Raw genomic sequence first — 23,034 nt, 5'->3', positions numbered from 1 at the left:
TCTATTTGTGGCTGGCCACCAACATACTGACTCAAACCCATATTGCTTGTAGGCACCTGCTTGAGGTATGCACATGTGGCATAGTCGAGATACCAAAATTCTTTGTGTATTTTTGGTGTATGAAATCTCCTTTAGGAATGTTCATGCTCCAGAGCAAGGAATCATCAGAAACAAAGTTCTCTGGCATCCAAATTTCAACACCTGTCACTGTAATCAAGTGCTCACCACAAAATCACATTCAGGATGGGAAATTTTGAAGCCCTTGGGATTTCACTGTTTTCTGCCTCATATTTCAACATGTGGACACTATTTCTATCACTTTCTTCCTTTTCAGGTTCTAAACTGTCTCAGAGAAAGAATGGTTGCTCCATTTGTTTTTGTGACATGCACCACAAACAATATCTGATCAGCAAAAGTTTGTCAGCATTTCTGCAACAGGGGGTTGTTTATTCTTGCAGAAATTCTCTGATTTCCCGAGTTGCTACCGTTGTTACAAATGCTTCAGCCTCAGGAGAATAAAGGTTACTCAAGAATTTAGATTTTTTTATTAAAAAAATGATAAATCCTGGTTCTCACATTAGTAGAATAAAGCTTGAGAACATGAACTCTGATTCATGTCTGAAATTTAGAAAATAATCAAATAACACACTTCGATGTTTTTAAAAATCATATATTATGTAACAAGATCTTGCTGTTTTTCAGGTGAGAGAGAAGTAGGTATGATTCATACTTTTTTCCAGTTTAAAATAATAGTTGAAAGATAATTCTAACACAAGGTAAATGCTTGTTTTTATTTTTAATTTATACTGTTCTGATCCTTGTTACTTACCGATTTGAAACACTTGCCAGTGGTCAATGCAGTGATTATCTGGAAAGGATGCAATTATTTGATCAGGGCAATCTGTTGAACATTAAGCAATATTTGAAGCATGGTTATTTATTTGCACTGAATTAGCTTGGCCTCAGAAGACTGTGACTTGTCTGAAAAATCATAGGCAAGAAGAAAAGCTAATTTCAAGAAAAAAACGAGGATGGTTAACAGTGCTTTGACACTTCAGGTTCTTCCACTGGTTATTCTCCTAGGGACCACATGTTTGGGCGTGAGTATGTTTTTATTCTCCTTTTCTTTCTGTGTGCCAGCTCTGCTGTATCTCCATTTCAGGCCACTGAGGTGACCAAGTTAATGCAACATAAGAGGGAAGCCCCACGGGCTTTTTTGAAGCAGACATCTACAGTGTCAAAGAATGGCTTTCCTGGGTACAGTGAGTGGCCACACCATTGCTGGTGGTCTGTGGTGGGGAGCATGGTCCCTCTCCTGGTCCCAAAGAAATGCTCCAAAACCCTGGACTGCAGCATGGGCAACTCATCTTAAAATCATAGAATGTTCTGGGTTAGAAGGCACCTTAAAGATCATCTTGTTCCAACCTCCTTGCCATGGACAGGGACATCTTCCACTAGAGCAGGTTGCTCAGGACTCCATCCAGCCTGGCCTTGGGTATTTCCATGGATGGGGCATCCACCATCTCCCTGGGCAACCTGTGCCACTGACTCACCTCCCTCACCATCAAAACTTTCTTCCTCATTTCTAGTCTTCATTCTGAAGGACCTAAATGTCTGATTAAGCAGGTCAGGTAGGTCCTGCCTTGGCAGTTTTGCAAACTCTTCTGTAAAAGGTAGAAATTCCCCCAGTCATATGTTTTGAATGACTGAATTATCGTTGTTGCTAATGTGGGAGGAAGGTTAATGGCAAAATATTCAGCACAGCTAGGGGTGACCAGAGCTCTGCTCTGGCAGAGCTTGATGTACTTTCCTACATCTATTCATCTTGTCTTTAAAGAAGACTGGAAGAATGACTTGTAATCAAAGGAATGTTAAAAGTCAGTTTTAAAAAAATTTCTTTTGTTCTTCCAAGCAATCAAGTAGATTTTCTCATGAAGGAATCTGAAGTTCTTTAAAACATCTGCTTTCTTAGTGGCTTTCCCTATGTGTGCAGGTTCATATTTACTGAAATAAATTGCAAAAATTCAGATGTTGACATGTTTAAATTGAATTCTTTGGGAAAAATATATAGTGAGCCTGTTTAATAGGGCATAGATTTTTTTATAGAAGTCTGGAATTTGAGATCAGTGATTCTCACAACTCAGTAGAGTAATTAATAATTAGTGTATTACCAGGACCCATGCCACACTTGGTCCAGTATGGATGTAGCATCTTACTGAGGGGATCAGCTCTAGGGTACTTAAATGCCAGTTTTACACACTTTGTGGTAACCCTATCTAATACAAATAAGCTCATCATGAATTGGGCAATGCTAATTCATGCTCAGTTAGGAAGATGTGGGGCCAGTCTTAGACAACATGAAGTTTTGCCCAGATTTTTTCTAACGAGTCCTAAGTGTTAGATTGATTCAATGCTTTGACAATCCTAATCTGACTTTGCTTTAAAAATTGCTATGGAAAATGTAGAGTATATCTCTCCCTGCCCCTGAAAATTCATTAACAGTGCTAAAATGCAAAAGCAATTCTGCTGTCACTGAAAAGCAGCACGACAGAATATTCAGCAGGCTAGTTTTTAATAAAACATGCTTTTTCTCCATAATTAATATAACAAGGTTTTCTGGCTTAGCACTTGGCATGGATCCCAGAAAAAAAAAAAAGAAGGAATGAGTTGCCATGATGTGACCATTGCATGACAAACAAGTTATGAGAGGATATTTTTGTCTTAATGATTTATCCTGAAGAAAAAGTTGCACTGAAATAGCTTGAATGAAAAGATAATAGATGCACTTTGCTGAAACCACCCTTAAATTCATATTTTCATCATTTTCTAGAACTAACTATCATTTTTATTTGAACCTGGTTTTAGAAGTAATAAGATGATAAACAAATACCATTGGTGAAATATAGCAGAAGTCAAACATGGGTTTAAGCAGTAGTTCATGCTGAGTCAGTCACAACAGAACAAGAAAATACTTGGACATTCATGGATCTGACAGGTTTGGAGCAGAATCCTAAGACAAAAATTTTCATTCAATTCTTTCATACTACCTGAAAAGAAACTGATCCCATCTGCATGAATGCATACTATTTCCATAAAAGGCATAAAGCTGCATGGTGAGCACTGAATTTGGTCCTTTAGTTTAGCATCTGTGATGCAACTGCACCAAAGATTGTCTACAGACATGGCAGGTCTTCTTGGGTTGGGGTTTTTTGCCCCTGCTTTTCATTCCACTTCTGCTCAGCAAGATACTGTAGCAGAAATCTGCCTGCCATCAAGTTATTGTATTGATAAGTATTCCTTAATTAGTCAAAGAGAAAGCCAAAGAACTCTGCTGCAACTGAAATGTGTATCCTCAGTTATCCAGACTTGTACTGAAACAACTTTTCTGGAATGCACTCAGATTTAAATGCCGTGCCTAAATGTTGTGCTGAGCTGGGCTAGAGAAGTCTGGAACAGGACAATAGAAAGTTGGATCCCACAACATTCCAGTGACAGCTCTTCCCATACACCAGCATGCAGCTCCCACTTAACAGTGCTCTAAAGTGATTCAGCACATGCTTGCAGGAAGAAAAGTTATTTTTAAATCTACAGGTGTTCAGATCAGGCCTTTTCCTTGTACCAGATATCCCTGCAAACTCACTGTCCCTGGCAGCAGGGAGGAAGCCTTGCAAGGGTCAGAGTAGCAGAGGTGGCTCTTCACTGAATATTTTGCAACTTCAAAAAATTGATGTCCACTTAGTTGTGATGGAAAGTGTTTTGAAATCACAAGCCTTGCCCAATCCAATAACCAAGTGCACTTAGTAATGGAAAGGAAAGGATGAAAGTATCACATTAAGATCAAACAATTGTAAAAAAAGAAACCCTTATCATAAGGACCTATGGAGAGCTCTTGGCCCACAGAAAGAGGATGCTGTTGCCAGCAGTGCCGGTCTTTCTTCGCCTCAGGTGCTTGGAGACCAACATTTTAGGGTGTTCCAAAGTCAACTCTGTCTGACATCTTTTTCTAACCCCTAAGGGATCCATTCCTGTTGTAAACTCCCACTGCTGCTTCCCTCACCCTCACTGCAGGGCTGCACCACGGACACAGGGCTTCACGATCCGCTATGCTGATCACTGTGAAGAGAAGCGAATGCTGCCAAGCCCTCCTGGATTTGTGACCCATCAGGTGTAATGCCCTTCTGCAGTGCTCTCCTAAATTTGCCTGATGCAGCAGGAAAGCAACAAAGCCCTGGGAGCGCCCCCAGCTAATTTTGCACGGTGCTCTCAGAGAGGGAAGCGTTCCTCGCTGACCCCCCAAGGCAATCAGCTTATGCCCTGCAGCGTGCAGGTTGATATCCCGTGTAACTAAAGGGACTTAATGACTTTGCATAAGCTTTAAGTCTAGCAGTATAACCTGCATTCCCAGGACTGGCTGCAGGAGTGTTTGATAGCACAGGCACTTGTTAGTGTGACTAGCTGGCTCCTGCAGCCCCCTGAAACACATTTTGTAGCTTTCCTGTGCTGTGGCATCCGAGGCTGACCCCATTTTTCACCTGGGAGCGCGAGTGCACTTCAATCACCAGTGAGCTTTGAAAACATCCAGCTGCTACCAGGCCACCACTTACAGAGCAAAGATTAATTTGGAAACTTTGATCTCTTGGAAAACAGGAGCAGGCAACTCCTGAGCAGAGGACCAAGCTGGTTTCAGTGGTGCCTCCGAAGGGTCTTGACTTTTTTTTTGGATCCCTGTGGGTCTTGTATCAGGAGCTACCATGGGAAAGGTTCACCACTAAATAATCAGCAAAATAAAGATTTTAAGTGTGAACTTCTCTGGGTACTCTGGGACTGGTTGATAAGGAACACACCATTTACTCTGATGCCCAAATTACAGTTCATTGTGGAGGCAGGAGATGTCTTGTTAGAAGTGAAGAGCTCAGAGGTTTTCGTGGAATCCTTTCTGAGAATGGTTTCCCAGGCTAAAAACACAACATGTGTTGCATGTGTGCTCCAGATGATAATATGCCCTGCTTTCATTATCCTGCAACCATGGCCTTGGCTGAGAAATACAATGTCATTGCTGGAAAAGCCACTTTCCCTTGAAGTTCAAAGACTGTCACTACCCAAGATGGTTGCAGGCAAAAATCTGGCCGATTGTAAGAGCATCAGAACTGTCGATTCCCTCCTCCTTTGGCAAGCAGCCCAGACAAAGGTTCCTACTGAGAGCTGTCAGCAGGATCAAGGGGTTCACTACGAGAAGGCAGTAGCTGTGTCTGCCCTCGTGGCTCCTTCATGGCTTGTGTCACTTGTGGATGGAAGTTGATCAAATATCCATCTTCATTCTCCAGTTCAACCCCATGCCACCTCCTTCTTGGCTGCAAAGCAGTGACTGCACAGATGAACAAACGAAAGCATAATCTTTGTTTTTCTGCCACAGAGGCCACTTCATGACAAGTTGCAAGAGAATTTGCAGGACTTAATGCAATTGAGTGAATAAGCCAATTCCTACAAATGCAGTTTCATACTGGAATTCCTCTAGTGCTTTGTTGCAGTGTCTGTGTATGTATAGGGCTAATTTTTTTCTCTCTTGCTACTCTGTCATGCAAGCTTGAGTGATTTCACTGTTTTCTCTGGAAGTCTGTTTTGCACAGATGTAAATTCACAGCATAGCCATGGGTTGTTACCTTTTGCTCTCCTTCTCCACCTGCCTTAGTGTTTTAGTGATTCATTTTTGCTGCAATAAGAGGTAGCAAAGTACCCAGGACACAATAAACAGTTCAACTGGAGAATGGCCCTGGCAGCCATAAATAACTTCCCTTGAATTTGGGGCCGAATCTTCCTGGGTCTGTTCAGAAAGAATTGCTAGAGATTAACTGGACATTTTTGTCTGAGAAAGAGCCATAGGATTCCATCCTGAGATAAAGACAGCTCCTGGTTCTGTCATCTATTACATCTATTCTGTTTGAATCTATTACATTTCATTGGTCTTTCTTTCTTAAGGAGTTGAAATGGAAAAATTGCATGTATCATGTATGTGCAATGTAATTAGTACAAAAATCTATTTAGCAAAATTTTGAAGGTTCTTTTTGAAGAAGTGAACTTTTAGTAAAGTACTAATCTTTACAGTGACAAAATACAACAAAGATCAGGTGAAATTAGGATATTTTGAATTTCACAATTTTTTTCTAGGAGATCTATAAATGTAGTTGGCTCCATAGTCAGCAGTGCACTGTACCCATGTAAAATGTCCCTCCTAGCTTTTTTTCCTTTTTACTGTTTGGGGGGGTTTTTGTTTGTTTGGGTTTGTTGGGCTTTGTTAAAATACAACAAAGATCAGGTGAAATTAGGATATTTTGAATTTCACAATTTTTTTCTAGGAGATCTATAAATGTAGTTGGCTCCATAGTCAGCAGTGCACTGTACCCATGTAAAATGTCCCTCCTAGCTTTTTTTCCTTTTTACTGTTTGGGGGGGTTTTTGTTTGTTTGGGTTTGTTGGGCTTTGTTGGGCTTTTGTGGTGTTTTTTTTTTTTTGATAGAGTTTCTTTTTTATGAGACTGATGTAGTAAAATTTAAAATTGCTCTCTGCAAATACTTGCAGCTCTGTCCCTCATCACTGCAGAACTGCTATGAACAGAATCCAGTGATTTTATTCCCCCTTGAGAGAGCACACAAAGTATCGGTGTCGAGCTGCAGCAAGGAGACCGTTTGGTGAAACCAGCCCACGGTCTAATTTCTTCTCCCCCCGCCCCCCTTCCTTTTGTTCAAATCCTGCTCCTCCTTGGGCTCAGTGTTGCACCTCGTCGGAAGGACAAGATCCTCCTCTGCTGGCCACGAGCAATACGGCACTGCAGGCAGGAGGCCCTGCCTTCTCTGCCCCTGCAGCCCCCTCCCGGACCCCCATCCTGTGCATCCCTCCTGACAGCCTTCTTCTGTATCCATCTCTAACATCCTGCATCCCCCATCCTCTCCTGGAGGGGATGAAGGGGAGAGCTCCAGCACACAGGAGGGAAGGAGTGAGTTCTTCCTCCTCCTGTGCTGCACACCACCGTGGCAAGCTTCAGGCCATGAGTCAAAAAGTGAAAATTTGGCCCTCTCCTGGCTAGCAGGGGTGAAATTGCTTCAAAACCAGTGTGGGCTGGTGAGTGGTCCGGGGGACCCCAGGACAGAGGAGAAAACTCTCCATGCTGAGAAGTCAGCTCTGCCAGAGGTTTTGTCCCCTGTGGCTCTGCTGCTGCAGCTTGTGACAGGCACACGAGGAGCGAGAGCTGCAGCACAAAAGGAGATGCAGGAGCTTTACAGTAAAGATTGTGTTTAACTCCTGGACTCTATGCTGAGTGCTCCAGAAGCCTTTGTTCCCAGTAATATTTATATTGTGGCAGCAGACTGCTTTCATCCAAAAGCAGGAATCAAAATCTGAGACTCAGTCACCAGCCACCAAGCCATTGCCCGCTCTGAAGGGTGATACTGTAAACCTGCACATCGTTGAGGGCACCACTTTATTGCAAGAGGCAGTTTAGGGTAGCTGCCTTTCTGTGGTCAGCTCTACCCATGTTTGGACAGAGCAGCAGGTGAATAGCCTGGGAAAGAAAGTAGCGTAGCACAATGCTGCATCTCTCATCTTTCCTATTTTCTCAGGGTATGAGTATTGTTAAACTGTCATCTCCACCCTACAGCTGGGGAAACTGAGGCAAAGAACAGCCTGGTGTACCTCACTCAGCCTGAAACACTCCAGCATTCCCTGGAGTGCCAAGGGCTTCCCCCAGGGCAGGGACAAACTCACTCAGTCAAACCTTTCAGAGCCAAACCCCTTCCAACCCCATAAGGCAAACACAACAGCAGGGCAGCACGGAGAGCTGGAGAGCGAGATGAAATGTTTCTTGCATCATCCTGCTCCCAGTGCTGCTTCCTTGTTCTTTGTTTCATCTGTTCCTCCAAAAGAGAAGAGTACACTTGCAGGGTTTGTTTTGGTCTGTGTTTATGGATGAATGCTATCACTAATTGTAAATGGAGCAATTAGACCTTTGCTTTATGTGGTCTCCATTGGGGTCTGGCAAAGGATCTGACGAATGCTGTACCTGCACTCAAGAAACATATACACCAAGGACAGAGCTTTTACAGCCTTCTCATTTACCATCATCTCCACACTCATTCAGGAGGGGCAATTGTGTGAGGATGTGTGTCCTTCCAGCTGCAAAGGATTTAGTTCTGTACGTGTGTGGCTCACTCAAATGCACCTGGGGAGGGGCTCTGCTGAGTGGTTCAGGGGACATTGCTCTCATTAAAGTCAGTGGGGAAGGGGAGAACTGGAGTTTCTGTTCTCCCTGGCTCAAACATGAGGGATGCAAAGGTGCCTGAAGCAAAAGTTCATTTATATATTCCAGATAATATTCACAAATGCGAATTCTGAGCTTTTTATTTTGTCCTGTTTCTTATTCATTGCTTCTGATTCATTTGTTCTTAGTCTCAACCAGCATTATCCAAGAATGTCTTTCTTCAGTGTTTAATGTGTGACTAAACAGGGCATATATTTACAGTTAATTGTATCTGTAGCAGTGCATAGGTGCACATAATAATTGCATGTGTATGCTGTCTTTACTATGTGTGTTAAATTGTTTGGAAATGCGTTTTACTCCCTAAAATTATGTGAGGGATGAAGAATAGCAGCTTCAAATCTCCTTCACACCCACTGTTAGCATGTATATCCTCACTGCAGGCAGGTAATCCTGTCCTCAGCTGGGATTTAGAGCAAGAGGAAAAGCAAACGGAAATTGTCACGCTGGGGATGCGTCCTGGTGTAAAGTCAGTGCCTTTCCTTTCAGACAAACCTCACTCACACTCTTCAAAGGCTAAGTGCTGTTTTCCTTCTTCTTCTGTTCCCTTTTGTTGCTTGCCCTTGATCATGAGCCAAACAGGAAAGGCTGGAGCCCCACGTTGGAGGTGGGACACAAGGCATTTCCTCCTGGAGAGGGCCAGAAATATTCTCCTACATCCAAAGATTGTTAACAGCCTTCCAGCTCAGGGGTCCAGGTCCCACTGGGTGCACCAGGCGTAAGGTCCTGGGCAGTGCTGCACTGCCCAATATCTGCTCTGCCATGCCCAGGCACCTCCCAGCCTCCAGCTTTGGCAGCCAGCTGGAGCGTGGCCTCTGTCAGCAGCTCAGAGAAGTTGGACAAATAGCCAGTGTGCCATCACCTCATAAGCAAAGAGACAACTTAACTCATTCAGGTCATGTTTGCCCCAAATCAGACCAGCCCAGCCGCTTAGGTCGTATGCTTGGAAAAGCCAGACCTCTCCCATGGGCTGTTGACATTTTGTTACCCTTTTCAAAGCGCCCTAAAAATCTAGGTCAGTTAGCTCCAAAGTGCGGGGAGGAGGGCGACAGCCTTATCTGGATGTCCAACATTAGGGGCAAACAGAACTTTGTACTGTAAGCAAAGCTCTGTGCTGCCTTCTGTTTTATCCAGAAAATGACTCTCTGACCTTTATTATCTCATGCAGGTTTCCCATTCTTCCCTTTGGGGCAACACAATGGAAGGTAAGTGGTTTCAGTTTCATCATTTCGACTTCTGCCTGCCACAAAGCTGAGAGGCTGGCAACCTGGTTCATCCAGACCCCTCACTAGGGCCCAGTGCTGAATTATTTTAACTTCATGGAGAGCCTTCCTGTGCTTAAAATATGGTCTGTGATCAAGCAGAAAGTCTGTTTGACTTTGGACAAGTAATATGGTGAGTGCTTTCAGACCTCCACGTGTGCTGCAGGAGACAACGCTGCATCATGTCCCAGCCAGGAGTGTGTCTGACACACTGCAAACAAAAACAGAGGTACAGCAGCAGTATCAACACGCAGCTGATCACAGGGTTCTCCTGGACCACACCTGCAACTCTCAATTCTGTCCCAAACCATGACTTTTCTGTCACTCTCTGCCTTCATGTGCTTTGGGGACCAGTAGGTGACAGTGGCCCATGGTCTGGAGGAGAGGTCATGATGCTGGGCTGCAAACCTCATAGAAGGATGAACAAAGAGCATAGTTGGGGATCAAAACTGGAGGTCAAATAAATGAAGGCTGACTTTCCCCTGCAGCATGCAACTTACTGTGGAACTTAGCTCTGCAAGGCTTTGTCCCAAGTGCTAGAAGATTCAGAAACAAGCCCATACAAGTAAAAATCGTTAAAGGCTGTGTCACATTAAGATGTTGATAAGGGAAAAGCTGTGATGAATATTGTGTGAGGACATGTAGGATGTGTGAGGATTTGTATATCCTTTCACAGTCTATGTGGGCCATGTAGAAGATTATGGTTTTATTGATAAGTTTAGTATTTTTGCAGGTAAGCCTTGCTCTTCCTTCTCTTGATTTCAATGTCTGAGTTTATAATGCATATCTACTTAAATATGACAATCATTTTGCTGATTTTCCTGCACAAAAATATGGTGGATTTTAGTATGCAGTGATTATTCATCTGCATTCCTGTTCAGTCCAGTGGTATTTGGACTGATGTTGCTTTTCTAATAACCTCTGCGTAGAAAACAAATTTCCAAATTATTTTTATGTCTGAGCTCAGTATTTGGGTTCTGCAAATATTTGGCCACAGTCGTGCACTTGATGCAGGGTTTACATAGCCTTGTGCAAACTGGTTGATCTGCCTTTTGATGGTAGCTTATCTCTTTAACAATTTCTTAACTCATTCCCTGCCTTATGGTGTATGGTCCTTACATCTGTCCCCCCACTGTTCCTACAATCTCCTACTTCCCATCCCCCTTAAAGTTTCCACTTCTTCAGCCATCATGATTCCCCTTCACCCCACATCCATCCCTCTGAGGAAAAAAGTGCTGCAAAACTGCTTTTAAGTAACAGACACAAAACTATTTGAAAGGCTTTCTGGCTTTGTTGTTAGCTGGTCTCCCTTCTTTCTGAAGCTGCAGCTACTCCCAGCCACAGCCTGCTTGGAAGGGAGGAAATACTGTGAGGTCTCATCTCTGCAGAAGTAAATGGGGAATATCTCATTATTTAAAATACAGTCAGGATTTCAGCCTCATAAAAATAACACTGCAATAATCTCAGAGCAGGGGACAAAAAGTATTTAGGGGGGTGGTAGGAAAACTCATCCTGCTTAAATTAGGCCAGATTTCAGTCAGTCTCCAGAGGTTCAGAGAGCTTGAATAAATGCTGGGTACTTTCTGGCACTCTTGATGTGTGTTGGCAATAGGCTTTAACTCTGCACATCACTCATCTTGACAACTGCAGTCCAACAAAGTTACCTCGCAATTCAGGTCACCCGATGGCATCCTAATGCATCACTTTCCCACTTGGAACATTAGTCATCACTTGATCCAGGGAAGGTTTTGAAACCAGTGTGACTGTCGGCATTGGGGTATCTGTTCTCTCCGTAACAGAGAGCCCGTGTCAGCTAATGAACAAGGGGATATTGATCAGAAATCCATCGCTTGATTGACAGCTCTTGGCAATGTGAAAAACTGCAGATGAAAGCTTGTACAGTTTAAAAGATCACCCAGACCTCAAAGCTGATTTGAAGCTTTAAAAGTCAATCTCTGTCTATCAATTATGGGGGGTTTTTTTGTACTACACAGAGGAAAGTTATTCTTTGAAAATTTGCATGCAGGATGTCTAATTTAATTTCATGTAATAGTCACATTTCAGTGACAAATGTCAGATCACTGCTTTTTTAAGCATGTTAAGGTTTTCCAGCACTTACAAAGAACGAACACTCTGATTTAGTAATATGTTTAAATCAACCAGTGTATCAGACTTTGTGCTTTAATTATGTGCTCAGATAAAAAAAGTGTTGTTTTTGCTTTACTAAACCTATGGCTTGTTATGAATAATTTAAAAATTTGGAATGGGAGCACTTCTTAAATAAGACATGTGGAAGCCAAATAGTTATTTAGTGTCAAAAAAGTGATAAATAAGAAGACATCTCGTAGTTTGATATCATATGCCCCAGTGAGGGTTTTCTGGTCTTTGTTTTTCACTGCTTCATGCAGCTGGAGATGACATGGAGCGGCTGGGAGATGGGAAACATCACTCATGTGACCTGCAGGAGCTGTGTCTGTTTCTCAGTTTCATGAAGAGGGTTAGCAATGAGGAACTGGTCATTTTCTCAGATCTGTTGCACTCTTACATCACCTTGGCTGGTCTCCTAGGTAGTAACCTCAGCTTCCTGACTCCCATACCCACATGAGGGACAGGGTACCCAAAAGGCTTTGCTGATGTCTTCTGAGCCCTTTCCACATGCACCCTGAACTCCAGGCCTTGGCTATTAAATTTCTTGAAATGGTAATTGCCAGCCCTTGAGGGGGTTGCTCAGGGTTGCCTGCTTTACCTCAGCTCTCTCTACCTGAAGCTGCCCTCTTCAAGGGCTGCTGGGTGCCAAATTCAGCAGGTGTGCTATGGCCTCTCCCAAAACTGCCCCATCAGTTCAGATGGGGGATTGTGCCCCCAAATCTCGTGAATTACATCTTGGCCACCTTGTTTACAGAAGAGCTGAACTTAAAAATCGTTCATAACCTGTCAAGTAATTACATAAGTGATCTTAATAAATGATTAATCTGTTGCTGAGAAATCATGCCAAACAAAAATCAAGTGACAGTGGTGCCATTTCTTAATAACACGCACAGAGCAGTTGGCTTAAAAACCAGGGTAGATGATTCTACAATGGCTTAGCCATTTGTCCTCATGCAGGGCATTAATTTTTCCTCTGTTGACTCATGAGAGTCCTCTGTAAAGCATGCTGGCATGTTTGCACTCCACCTTTCTCAGCCATCTCTCCCCCGTTCATCCTTCATAACTTTAAGCAGGTATATTTTTCCATAAAAAAGGATACCCCATCCTTCAGACAGCATCTGTGGAATAAAAGCCAGCATGCCCCTCTAAGATTCTGAAAATAAACAGGGGATACAAAATCAGACTACTTCAGACAGTTCCCTCAACCTCAAGTCGTTTGCAAAATCTCCTCTCCAACAAAGTGAACTTGGAGGCTGCATTTCAGGCAAAACTTCCTTTTTGTTTTTTTTCCTTAACTACATCACATTAATTTTAATTTTTTTCGGTGTAGACAATGTCCTTATCTTTCAGCAAGATCCTTCTGTTCCTCAGCAAGGCGTACACTTCTGCAACACTTGCACATAGTCGAGACTCGGCTCCTGTGGAAATAATGAGCTGAGGAAAAGGAGTCTTGACTTGACATAGCAATAAATGAGGTGAAACTTTCCTCTATTTTTTTTTTTTTGGTGAGAAACGAGAGTTGGTATGTAGGAGAAAAAAAAAAAGAGAAGAAAAAAAGACGGTTCTATTTTAATATGAAATATAAAACATCCATTGTACAAACGTGGAATTTCTTTCTTTTTTTCAGAAGCAAAGAAAGAATAAAGATAAAGGCTGCAAGTGAATGAATGAGGAGAGAAAACTAAGATAATGCAGTCGATAATCAGTTCAAGGCAGAGCATTATCCATGGGGCCATCGGTCCGGCCCTAGGGGAGAGCTTTTTAAAATGTCTCTGTATGTAGCTTAGCTTTGCTCATTACCATAGCTTGTCTTTGAAACACTGGAGTGGCTTCCACTGGCAAGAGCTGTACCTGTGGCAGGAGCCGCCAGTCCACTTTAATCAAACACCCCCTGTGTGGCTGGCAGAGCCGCGCTCCCCACGGGCTCCGTGAGGGCTCCGGGCCCTGTAGGCCACGGCTGCCGAGGCAGGGATGGGCTCCTCAGACAGCACATGGCTGCAGTGCCAGGCCCTTGCTGTCAAAGGCTGCTTTGTGGGTCAGAAGTCACAAAGTCGTGGAGGTGGATGACTCTGTTTCCCCTGATTCCTCTCAGGATGGGACTCTGTGTCCCCTCACACAGCAGGGCCCTCACGATGGGGAAGGCCCTGCCTCATTCTCTGCAGCAGTGGTGGTGATGGTCAGCAAAGCAGCTGGACAAAGAAAATCCCTTCTTCTTATAGGAGACTGAATCTCTTTTTGTGCTGGTACCAGCCTCATCGTCCACCCTGGCTGTGGTACCAAACTCCTTATGCCTTTGCCTGGAGAGCCCTGGCCTGCATTCCCTCTGCGGCTTCCTGGCAGTCAGCACTGGAGCGAGCTGGGCAGCCAGAGCCCCGGTGCCTCTCAGGAGCATCCTCGAGGGCAGCACTGGGGCCAGCGGTACTCAGGGTGGCCATGCTGAGCACTAGGTGAGCTCTGCCTATGCCGAGGAAGAGCTGAACATCATCTTTGGTCCTCAAGATTGTCACTAAACCCACTGATATCCCAAAGCAGCTGAAAGGGAAAAGTACTGTCCCTCTCAGGAATAACTTCTTTCACAGCTTGTCTCCTTCCAGTTTTAATTCCTGTTCCAGTTTTAATCCTCTGTTCTTTCATTCTCTTTTCACCCCTCCCTGCAGATGAGACTGATGACTATGAGAACTACTACTATACAGAAGCGAAGCAGGACACCAACCTCCAGCAGGAGCTCTCAGAGGAATTCAGCTGGATGGAGAAATCTTTAGGTGTCTTCGATTACATGACAGGTACTTGTCAGGGGTGGGCAGGAAGGCAAGGAAGGGGTAAAATCCCAACCCTGTGCTTGAAGCATGAGTGTGGCAGGCCTGGCTGCCAGCCTGCTCTCGAAATGCCTGCATCAAAGGGATGAGTTAGGAGAATCATTTGCAGTGTTCTTCTTTGTATTTCTCTTGTAAGGATCCTGTGTTTTATCTCCAGGTTTCACAGGATGGATTCTGATCATGCAGAACATTTCTGATTGCTACTACAAAAAAGCACAGGCTTATTTGTCTATAGACACTGTAAGATGTAATTGCTGTTTTCATGGGATATATGTTCTGTATTTATGCTGGGAACCAAATGTAGAGCAGGTTTCTTTTTTTTATTTTTTTTTCTTCTTCTTTTATCAGTTGCAGAGGTTTTATTTCCTTTTCATTTTTTTGTGTTGCCAAACTTCAGGAGAACAGGAAAGGATCCTAGAGATTGCTCAGGGGACTCAAAAGGATAGGCAGGAAGATGTCTGTAACATTCTCCAAGTTATCCCCTGGTACAAAGCAGCAGAGCTGACTTTGGGCTGTCTCCAATACCAATTGCTTCTAGCAGCCTGGACTGCAGTGGAGATGTTGAGCACAGTGTAAGAAGCAGCACACAAGTGACTTTCAGCAGGTGCCAGCTCCCTTGAGCCAGAGCCACCCAGAGGTATGGTAGAGTCTAATGGTAGTGGATGGCTTTTCCAGGGGAGATTAATGCTATGTTCCAAATACGACATTGCCAAATCCACATCGCTCCAGACTCAGTCCATGAAGGCAGACAGCCAGAGGCAATGCCACAGAGACAAATCTGTCTCTGATCAAAGGAAGGGACTTGCCTCATTACAACTCTGTAATAGGGGAGTAGAGGATCTCCAGACCCAAAGCTATGAGCCATTGCAGCTTGGAACAAACTCTGCAGCACCTCATACCACTCCTGTGGGTGCTGAGTTGATGCACAAGCACAGCACTTGTTACAGAGGATGCTGTGCCAAGGAAGACAGACTCTGGCAACCACAAAATGCAAGAAGAAAAAGCAGGTGGTGAACGTTGAGATGCTGAAGGATCTCCATCCTTACCTCTACAGACTCATGCTACTCCAACCCCTGCAAGAATGGTGGTACGTGTGAAGCCAAGGGAAGTGACTTCAGCTGTCACTGCCCCAAGCCATACGGTGGGACTACATGTGAAAAAGGTAATGGCTCTTTTGCTAACCTACACTCCTCACTTTGGTAGGTAATGCTACTGTTGCAACTTTATAAACCCGCTGTTTGCTGAGCTGGGTGCTCTGACAGCCCAGAGCAGTCATGTCCACAGTTCTTAGGACCTCATCCAGACCAAAGTCTGTCTAAAGAGCATCCAGTGAAATAAACTGCAGGAGTGCAGGGAGTGCTCCTCTATGCCCTGCAAAGCGGGCAGTGGGGAGCTGCTCACTGGTACCACAGATTTTTTGCCATAGATGCTCTGAACAAGAAGTGAGACCCCAAGTCCACATGTGCCAAATGAAAGCTTCCTTAGAGTGTCAAGGGAAGGTATCTTCCCATGATCCCTGCAAGGGCACAGCTCCTGTGCACACACAAATGTTGATGATGTACTTTATGTGTGTTTTCCACAGTGGAGGACATGTGTCTGGAGAAGAACTGCCACTTTGGTGACTGCCTGGTAATATTAACCCCACCTTATTTTAAGTGCAGCTGCAAGCCTCCCTACAAGAGACCCTCCTGCCAGCGCGGTGAGTACTCAGCTGGGCACAAATTGTGGTGGGGACAGCACTATGGCCAGTCTGCAGTGGGAAATCACCCACTGCAGAGGGTGATCCTTCCCTAGTAATGCTGCAGCTCCCATCCATCACTGGCCAGTGATGAGTTGTGCTTGGTTTGCAGGGTGGTGGTTCAGTAGCTGGTAAAACCCCCAGAGATACGTGTTTTACAAGATTTCATGAGAACTCAAAGCCAAGAGGCTGAGTGGGAGCTCTCCCCAGCTTCCACTGGGCATGCGAGAGGCTGTGTAGTGTTCAGCACTTTGACAAGGTTGTTCTGTGTTTTCCACATTGACAGCATCCAAACAGTGCAGCCCAAACCCTTGCAAAAATGGAGGCACCTGTATACGGAACAGATACAGATCAAAATTCACCTGCAAGTGCCCTGAACCTTTCAGAGGGAGATTCTGCGAGATCGGTATGTCACACCCCCTCAGGGAGAGGGGTGAACCTCCAGGGAGCCAGGGGCTGGCTTCCCCCTGCAGCCAGACCATCTGATGCTATTCCTGTAGCATCCTGTGGTGACTTCCTGTCACTGCTCCAAGAGCCTGACTACACCGGGGCACCAGGGATCTTGGAGAGTGGATCAGAGGAAGAGGCTGACTTCTGCAGCTACTGCTGGCAAAGGGGCTTGAAAGAGTTCCCATCTTGGTGTTTTCTAAGTGTGCTTTGGGGTCCCCAGAGGTTACACGTCACAAAGAGAAGTAATGTTGGGATTTCCTTAAACATTCAAAATCTGATGTAGTGAAGATGCCCCCCCAGTTGCCTGTGACTCCCCAGGCTGAGGGGACTACTTCTGATGGGTGACATTTGAAGTCAGTCAAGGTAGAAGATGGACAGATGTTGGGACATTATTCTAATTTCTGGCCCTGTGTACAATAAGGAACATAATTACTTGGCCCAGTAGGTACTTCTGATCCTCCATAAAATGAATGCAGGACGAGGAAGGGAAGGAAGAGGAACCACTTTGAGCAAGGAACAACACAAAAATCATTTTCATAATTTCATTTCAGTCATTGTCTTTCTACAGGACCAAATGATTGTTATGAAGAGGACTCCTCTACTTATAGAGGTAGAGTGAGCCAAGCAGAAAATGGCAGGACCTGCCTGCACTGGAATTCCCACCATCTCTTGGACCATCCTTTTAATGCCTTTATGGAGGATGCTGACTCATATGGCATTGGTGAACACAACTTCTGCAGGTAATATTTTGAAGAAGCAGATGTAGAGGTCTGTATCAAAGAGATCCTTGAGGACAAACTGCTCATGAATTTGAGAAACTAATGGTGTTAAGATCTCCCATCTTTTTAGACACTGTCTGCCCATAAAACACCAAAATGTTAGAGATACCTTCTCTAACCATGCTGATATGAGGCTTCCAGAAGCTGCCTTCTTTGTTTTGAACCAGTCTCACATTTTTCTTATGGCTAAGATAGGGAATAGTAATATGGCAGTACTTTATGCCTCGCTCCAGCATCTTCTTTGTCAATCTTATGAAATATTATTTTTTGTTCATCTCCCATATGGGAACATGAAGCTTCTTCCTAAGAATCCTCAGCTCCTTCACTAGTTTCATGGAGATTTCCCCATTCCTGCTGGCTGATTCTCTCAACTGTCCCCTTCAGGAATCCTGATGAGGATGAAAAACCCTGGTGCTACATCAGGAAAAATAATGAAGTGGATTGGGAATACTGTGATGTTTCACTCTGCGCGGGTAAAGAATTAGAATCAAGTGATTTGGCAGCACGTAGGTGGTCTAGAGCAGCAGGTGACTCCCTGCTGCTTAAATCTTCCAGTCTGATACTAACTCTGCATTATACATCTGCTGTCTCTTCCAATTCAGCTGAAGAGACCCCGACAGAGCCCCCTACAGACCCCCCTGAAGTATTCCAAACATGTGGACAACCAGAAGTTCGTAGGACACTCAAGAAGATCTATGGTGGATCCAAGGCTACAGCTGGAAAACATCCCTGGATGGCATCTCTGCAGATACAGACTCCAGATGGGAATAAACATTTCTGTGGTGGAGTGCTAATTAAATCATGCTGGGTTCTTACTGCTGCACACTGCCTTGAGTAAGTGCATGTCCTATCATTAGGGTAGACAAATGTATTAAAATCAGGAGGGCTAGTAAAGGCAGCTTGGTATCCAAAATATTTGCAATCAAAATGATTGCTGGGAGTCAAATTGAAAGGAAAACATATATGTGGACAGGGAAAAAAATAATACCTGCATTAAAATGTTTATATACTTGAAAATGGTGCTTGCTGAAATAACAAACTTAGTCCCCACTTAAATAAAATGAGGTAAAAAAGTTGTGTGAGAGGAAAAAAGGAGGAAAGTAAAAAAGGAGGGAAGATTTTGCAATGTGTAAAAGAACTCTATGCAAACCTCAGGAGATATTGGGATGCCATAAGCAGCATCACCTATTACATCAGAATTAAGTTCTTCAAAACAGTCTAAATATGTGCATAGCTTTAATTTTTTTCTGCATTAGCTAGCTTAGAATACTACATTTCCTCCAACATTTGTATTGAATCAGTTGGAAACCATCACCCTAGGAAACAGGTAGATTACAGACTGGAAATAATTTCAACACATATAATTTTAAATATGCTCAGACAATGGCAAGCAACTTTACTGCCATGGCTACATGAGCTGCCCCTCGTCATCACTGCCACAGTAATAGACTGTGCACGCTGCTGCTCTGCCCTAAAAGGCAAAGAAAATCAGCTTAATTACAGCTGATTGCAGCTCAAAATCACTTTATTTCATGATTGCGACAAGTTAAGAGAACAAGCATTTTCCAATACCACTACTTTCCTATCTAAGCCTTCCTATAATGATTTTAGGAAATCTTCTAGTCAAGCTTTACAACAGGAAGAAATATGTGAGTTCCTGTTACTAAAAGTGTACCCCCACTGATAAAATATGTCTGTATATAAATGACTTTTTTTTTCCCCCAGAAACCTAGAAACAAAGATCCAAGTAGCCCTTGGCAAGCAAAACCTCAAGAAGAAAGAGGATCATGAGCAAATATTTGATGCAGTGGAAGTAATTTTACATGACAAATACAGAGAGGAGATGGGTCGTGCCCTATACAATGATATCGGTAAATCCTTTATTTGATACTCACGTGGCTCACCTCCAACCTTTGTTGTTTGAAGTGCCTCTCTCCCACCAAAGTGAATGTAATATTCTCATTGATGCTATGCTCTGGAAATAATCAGGCCAAATTTTGACCTAGACCTGTTTGAATCTTGGGATGTAAATTGTGATGGGCAGGCAGAAGTCACTGCTCAGGAGGAACAAACAATGGGAACAGGTCCAGCATAGGGGGGAAAATGGGATGTTGGGTTTATGCAGCTTGGCATGGTAACAACTGCTAACAATAGTTAGGGATCAAAATTAGCTCCAAATATTTTTGTTATTGTTTATCTCCTCTCCAGCACTGCTTAAACTGCAGCCTGTTGATGGCTACTGCGCAGTGGAAACAAAGTATGTGAAAATAGCATGTCTCCCAGACTTCTTCCTTCCTGCTGGAACTTCCTGCTTCATTGCTGGATGGGGTGACACAGAGACAGGTACTTGTGGGCTAACAGGATTTTGGTGGGTACTCCAGTGGCAAGGTGGGCTGCTACTTTCAGTAGCAATTTCCAGACCCAAATGAGGAACTAGACACTGGTGAAACCAAGACATGGAATTAAAAAATAAATTCAGCTAAACCATGCCATGAAAATTACTCATTAGCAGAAATCTCCAACTGATAAATCAACCAAACCTGTCAGAGTTCTGATAAGATGCCTGATGCATTTTTTAGCCTGCCATCCAACTCTCCATGTCATGGTTTCATCTGAAGCCAGCTACAGAAGCAAGGAAGTATCAAGAGAGGCTATCGTATAGCTTGTGTGCTTCAAGACAGCACCAAGAAAGACAGGAATTTTCACATGTTTTTCCAGCCCATTGGGTCAGATAAAGCTTTTTGGAAGCAGCATCTGGACCTTCAGATGTACTGAAAAATAAAAAAAAATTCCCAAGCTTTTCAAGTTCAACCAGCTCTATCCAAAAACCTTTCTTGCCCATGGTAAATCCTAAGGGGAGAAATTATTATGCTTAAAAAAGTGTAATGGCAATTTTCTGAAAAATGCATTTTCTCATGTTCTGATTGATGTGTTGCTGTGAAGCAGCAGAAGGAAAACCTGTCACTGAGGCTGCAGTAGGTGTCCTAGTGCTTAGTGACTGAAACAGCCTGATACAATCCATGGGACTGAATTCTCCCTTCACATAACTCCCATTGAACTCCACAAGGGACAAGTGTGTTCATTTGATCAGAATGCACCAACAGAATTTAATGGACTTTTTTTAAAGTTCCAAATAAAGTCCCTCTTAAAAAGGGTAAGGGGGATTTTATGGCTTTTCCCCCCAACAAAGAATATCAAGTACCCTGTATGTGTTCAAACTAAATGGCTCCTTCTTTGAGCAGAGCTATTATTAGCATTTCAGGAAATCACTGCAGAAATGGAATATTTCCTGAAACTCAAGCAGAACCAAACTTATAAACCACCTTTAATTATCTACAGATGTAGTACTTTGAAACTAAGGCTATTGCCTTTAGATGTCAAGTTATGTCTTTAGATTCACTGTAATTAATCATTGCCCTTAAATATTGTATGATTTTCAGTTTTCATCTGTTTCATTAGCTTGCATGTTAAAGCATCTAATAGAACCAGTCTGAGAAGTGCTGAGCAGCTCAAAGTCCCACGGGGGCCTCTGGGAGCTGCTGACAACCAGCACCTCAGAAAAGCGGGATTACACAGAGAGAGCTGATTGGAACCAAATTCTGAATACCTGACTTAACTTTAATTTAGACAACAGCTCTGTCCTGAGTAAAACTTCAGGTTCCAGCTCATTGGAAACTTATCATTTCAGCCAGATAGTTCTTTCCTTCCCAGGCTACAACATGCATCATCCCCCCTTCTCTTCCCCTATCCTATTTTTTTGCCAAGGAAGCTTGTATTTTGAATAAAAGACAAATTATGACAGGAATGGGAAGAAAGTGACTCCACTTTTTTGGTGCACATCCCGTAGGTGACCCATCCCATCAGCTGTTAGATGCCAATGTCAGGCTGATTTCGCAGAGGAAATGCAATGAACCCAACATACATCATGACAAACTGGACGATAGCATGTTTTGTGCAGGACGTCTTCGGAAACCCGGAATCGATTCTTGTCAGGTGTGTGGCTTTTTCTGTACTTGAACACTAATTTTTTTGTGTAAAGAGTCAGGCTGTGCAGAACTTTGGCAATGTGCTGCATATGTACCTGTTCTCACATCAGTGTATTTCAACAGCTTTTCTGCAGTACACTTTGAGCTGTACATCCTTAGAGCTAATATTGCCAGTGTCACCTACAGGCAGATCTGTGGAATCAAGAGACTTCTGAGGCAGTTTGTCATAATAACCTGAAAACTTGTTCTTTTTTCCCCTCAGTTTTGTTATGGCCTCTACTTTGACTGGCAATTCTAATCTGATTTTCACTATCAGAGCTAACACTTGCAGGGAGTCAGTATTGATGTTTCTTTTCATTACAGCTAACACAAATGTAAAACAAGTTCATACTTATACCATTGAAAGGTAGGAAACAGTTTGGACAACACTTCCTAAGGTGCAAATTACCACTGTAAAACATATTTTGCAATAGAAATCAGAAATAAAACAACAAAAAAAAAATTCAAGTAAGCAACTCAGAATAAGGCTATTTTGAGGAGTGTGAGAGAGCTTGAGTTTTCATTAATGCCAGGGATCCCATCTCTATCTTTCTGAGTTCAGGATCTGAATTCCTGGTACTTTCACACCTGGGAAATTTCATGTGACCTTGTCAGATTTATGTCACAGACCAGAAAAAAAAATTAAAACCTACAGCCAAAAAGTCTGGTATCATTTGACTTGATCACAGAACTGCAAGTCCACTTAAGGGCTAAGCAGCATCTGATGGTACATCTGTCAGGAAAAAAACATCATTATAGCTTCAAAGTCTTGTGATGAGAGAGAAGCATTCTGATTTTGGTTACTATTTTGCTTCATGCTTTGAACATGTGTGCTTTCCTTCCTCAGGGAGACTCTGGAGGCCCACTGACTTGTGTAGCAAATGGCTCCTACTACGTATATGGCCTTGTGAGCTGGGGTGAGGGATGTGGGTTAAAAAACAAGCCAGGAGTTTATACCCAGGTGACAAAATTCACCAGTTGGATTAATGCTGTAATTCAGTATTCATCGAGGTCACGTCAGTAGGAGAGAGCTTTGGAATGACAAACGGTAAGATTGAGAGTTTTACTGGTTTTATTCATTCCCTCATCTTTGACAAAAAATATTGCTGATATTTTCTCATGGCCTACATGGGGCATCCCTCATCACCATCTTGAAAATAGCCTGAAGAGTGTTAGCTAGACTGTCAGTGACAGTTTTTCTGTTGTGGGCTTTGAAGTAAGCTCACATTTTTTAGCTGAACAGATCAGAAAGTAAAGCTACTCAATTTCTTCCCCAAACAATGAAAGACCCTGATATCATGTTTCTAGATCTGCTTTTCTAGCTGTGAAAATTCTCCCAGCTCAGCTGCTACCAGACATTTCCTCTTCCCCTCATGCTCCTGTCTAAGGTGTGTTTTTTGTGCACTCATTGGACCCTGACACCTCAAAGCTATTGGTGTGTGCTCTTAAAGCCAGTACCATTTTTCACACACATAAGAATCACCATGTGGCTGAGTTTGCAAGATTGC

At 43.3% G+C, this 23,034-nt stretch overlaps 1 protein-coding gene across 1 annotated transcript; it reads left to right on the top strand.

Moving 5' to 3' along the window:
- Positions 1-1,031: 1,031 nt before the first annotated feature.
- Positions 1,032-22,550, top strand: HABP2 (hyaluronan binding protein 2). The gene is made up of 13 exons (XM_031061271.1): positions 1,032-1,104; positions 13,969-14,136; positions 14,376-14,501; positions 15,589-15,696; positions 16,117-16,233; positions 16,559-16,678; positions 17,291-17,462; positions 17,886-17,974; positions 18,104-18,335; positions 19,227-19,372; positions 19,710-19,844; positions 21,349-21,494; positions 22,374-22,550. Exons 1-13 carry the CDS (start codon positions 1,032-1,034, stop codon positions 22,548-22,550), a joined length of 1,809 nt encoding a protein of 602 aa, XP_030917131.1.
- Positions 22,551-23,034: the final 484 nt, after the last annotated feature.

The sequence above is a fragment of the Geospiza fortis genome, unplaced genomic scaffold (assembly GCF_000277835.1).
Source record: "Geospiza fortis unplaced genomic scaffold, GeoFor_1.0 scaffold130, whole genome shotgun sequence".
Lineage (NCBI taxonomy): Eukaryota > Metazoa > Chordata > Aves > Passeriformes > Thraupidae > Geospiza > Geospiza fortis.
This window is presented reverse-complemented; position numbering and strand designations above follow the sequence as displayed.

What these genes read in the sequence shown, in the direction of transcription:
- HABP2 (XM_031061271.1), top strand. Translation starts at nt 1,032, where the DNA reads ATGGTTAACAGTGCTTTGACACTTCAGGTTCTTCCACTGGTTATTCTC. An exon ending in GACCACATGTTTGGGCGTGA is followed by an intron (nt 1,105 to 13,968) that starts GTATGTTTTTAT and finishes TGCTGGTACCAG; the next exon opens with CCTCATCGTCCACCCTGGCT. An exon ending in AGGGAGATTCTGCGAGATCG is followed by an intron (nt 16,679 to 17,290) that starts GTATGTCACACC and finishes GTCTTTCTACAG; the next exon opens with GACCAAATGATTGTTATGAA.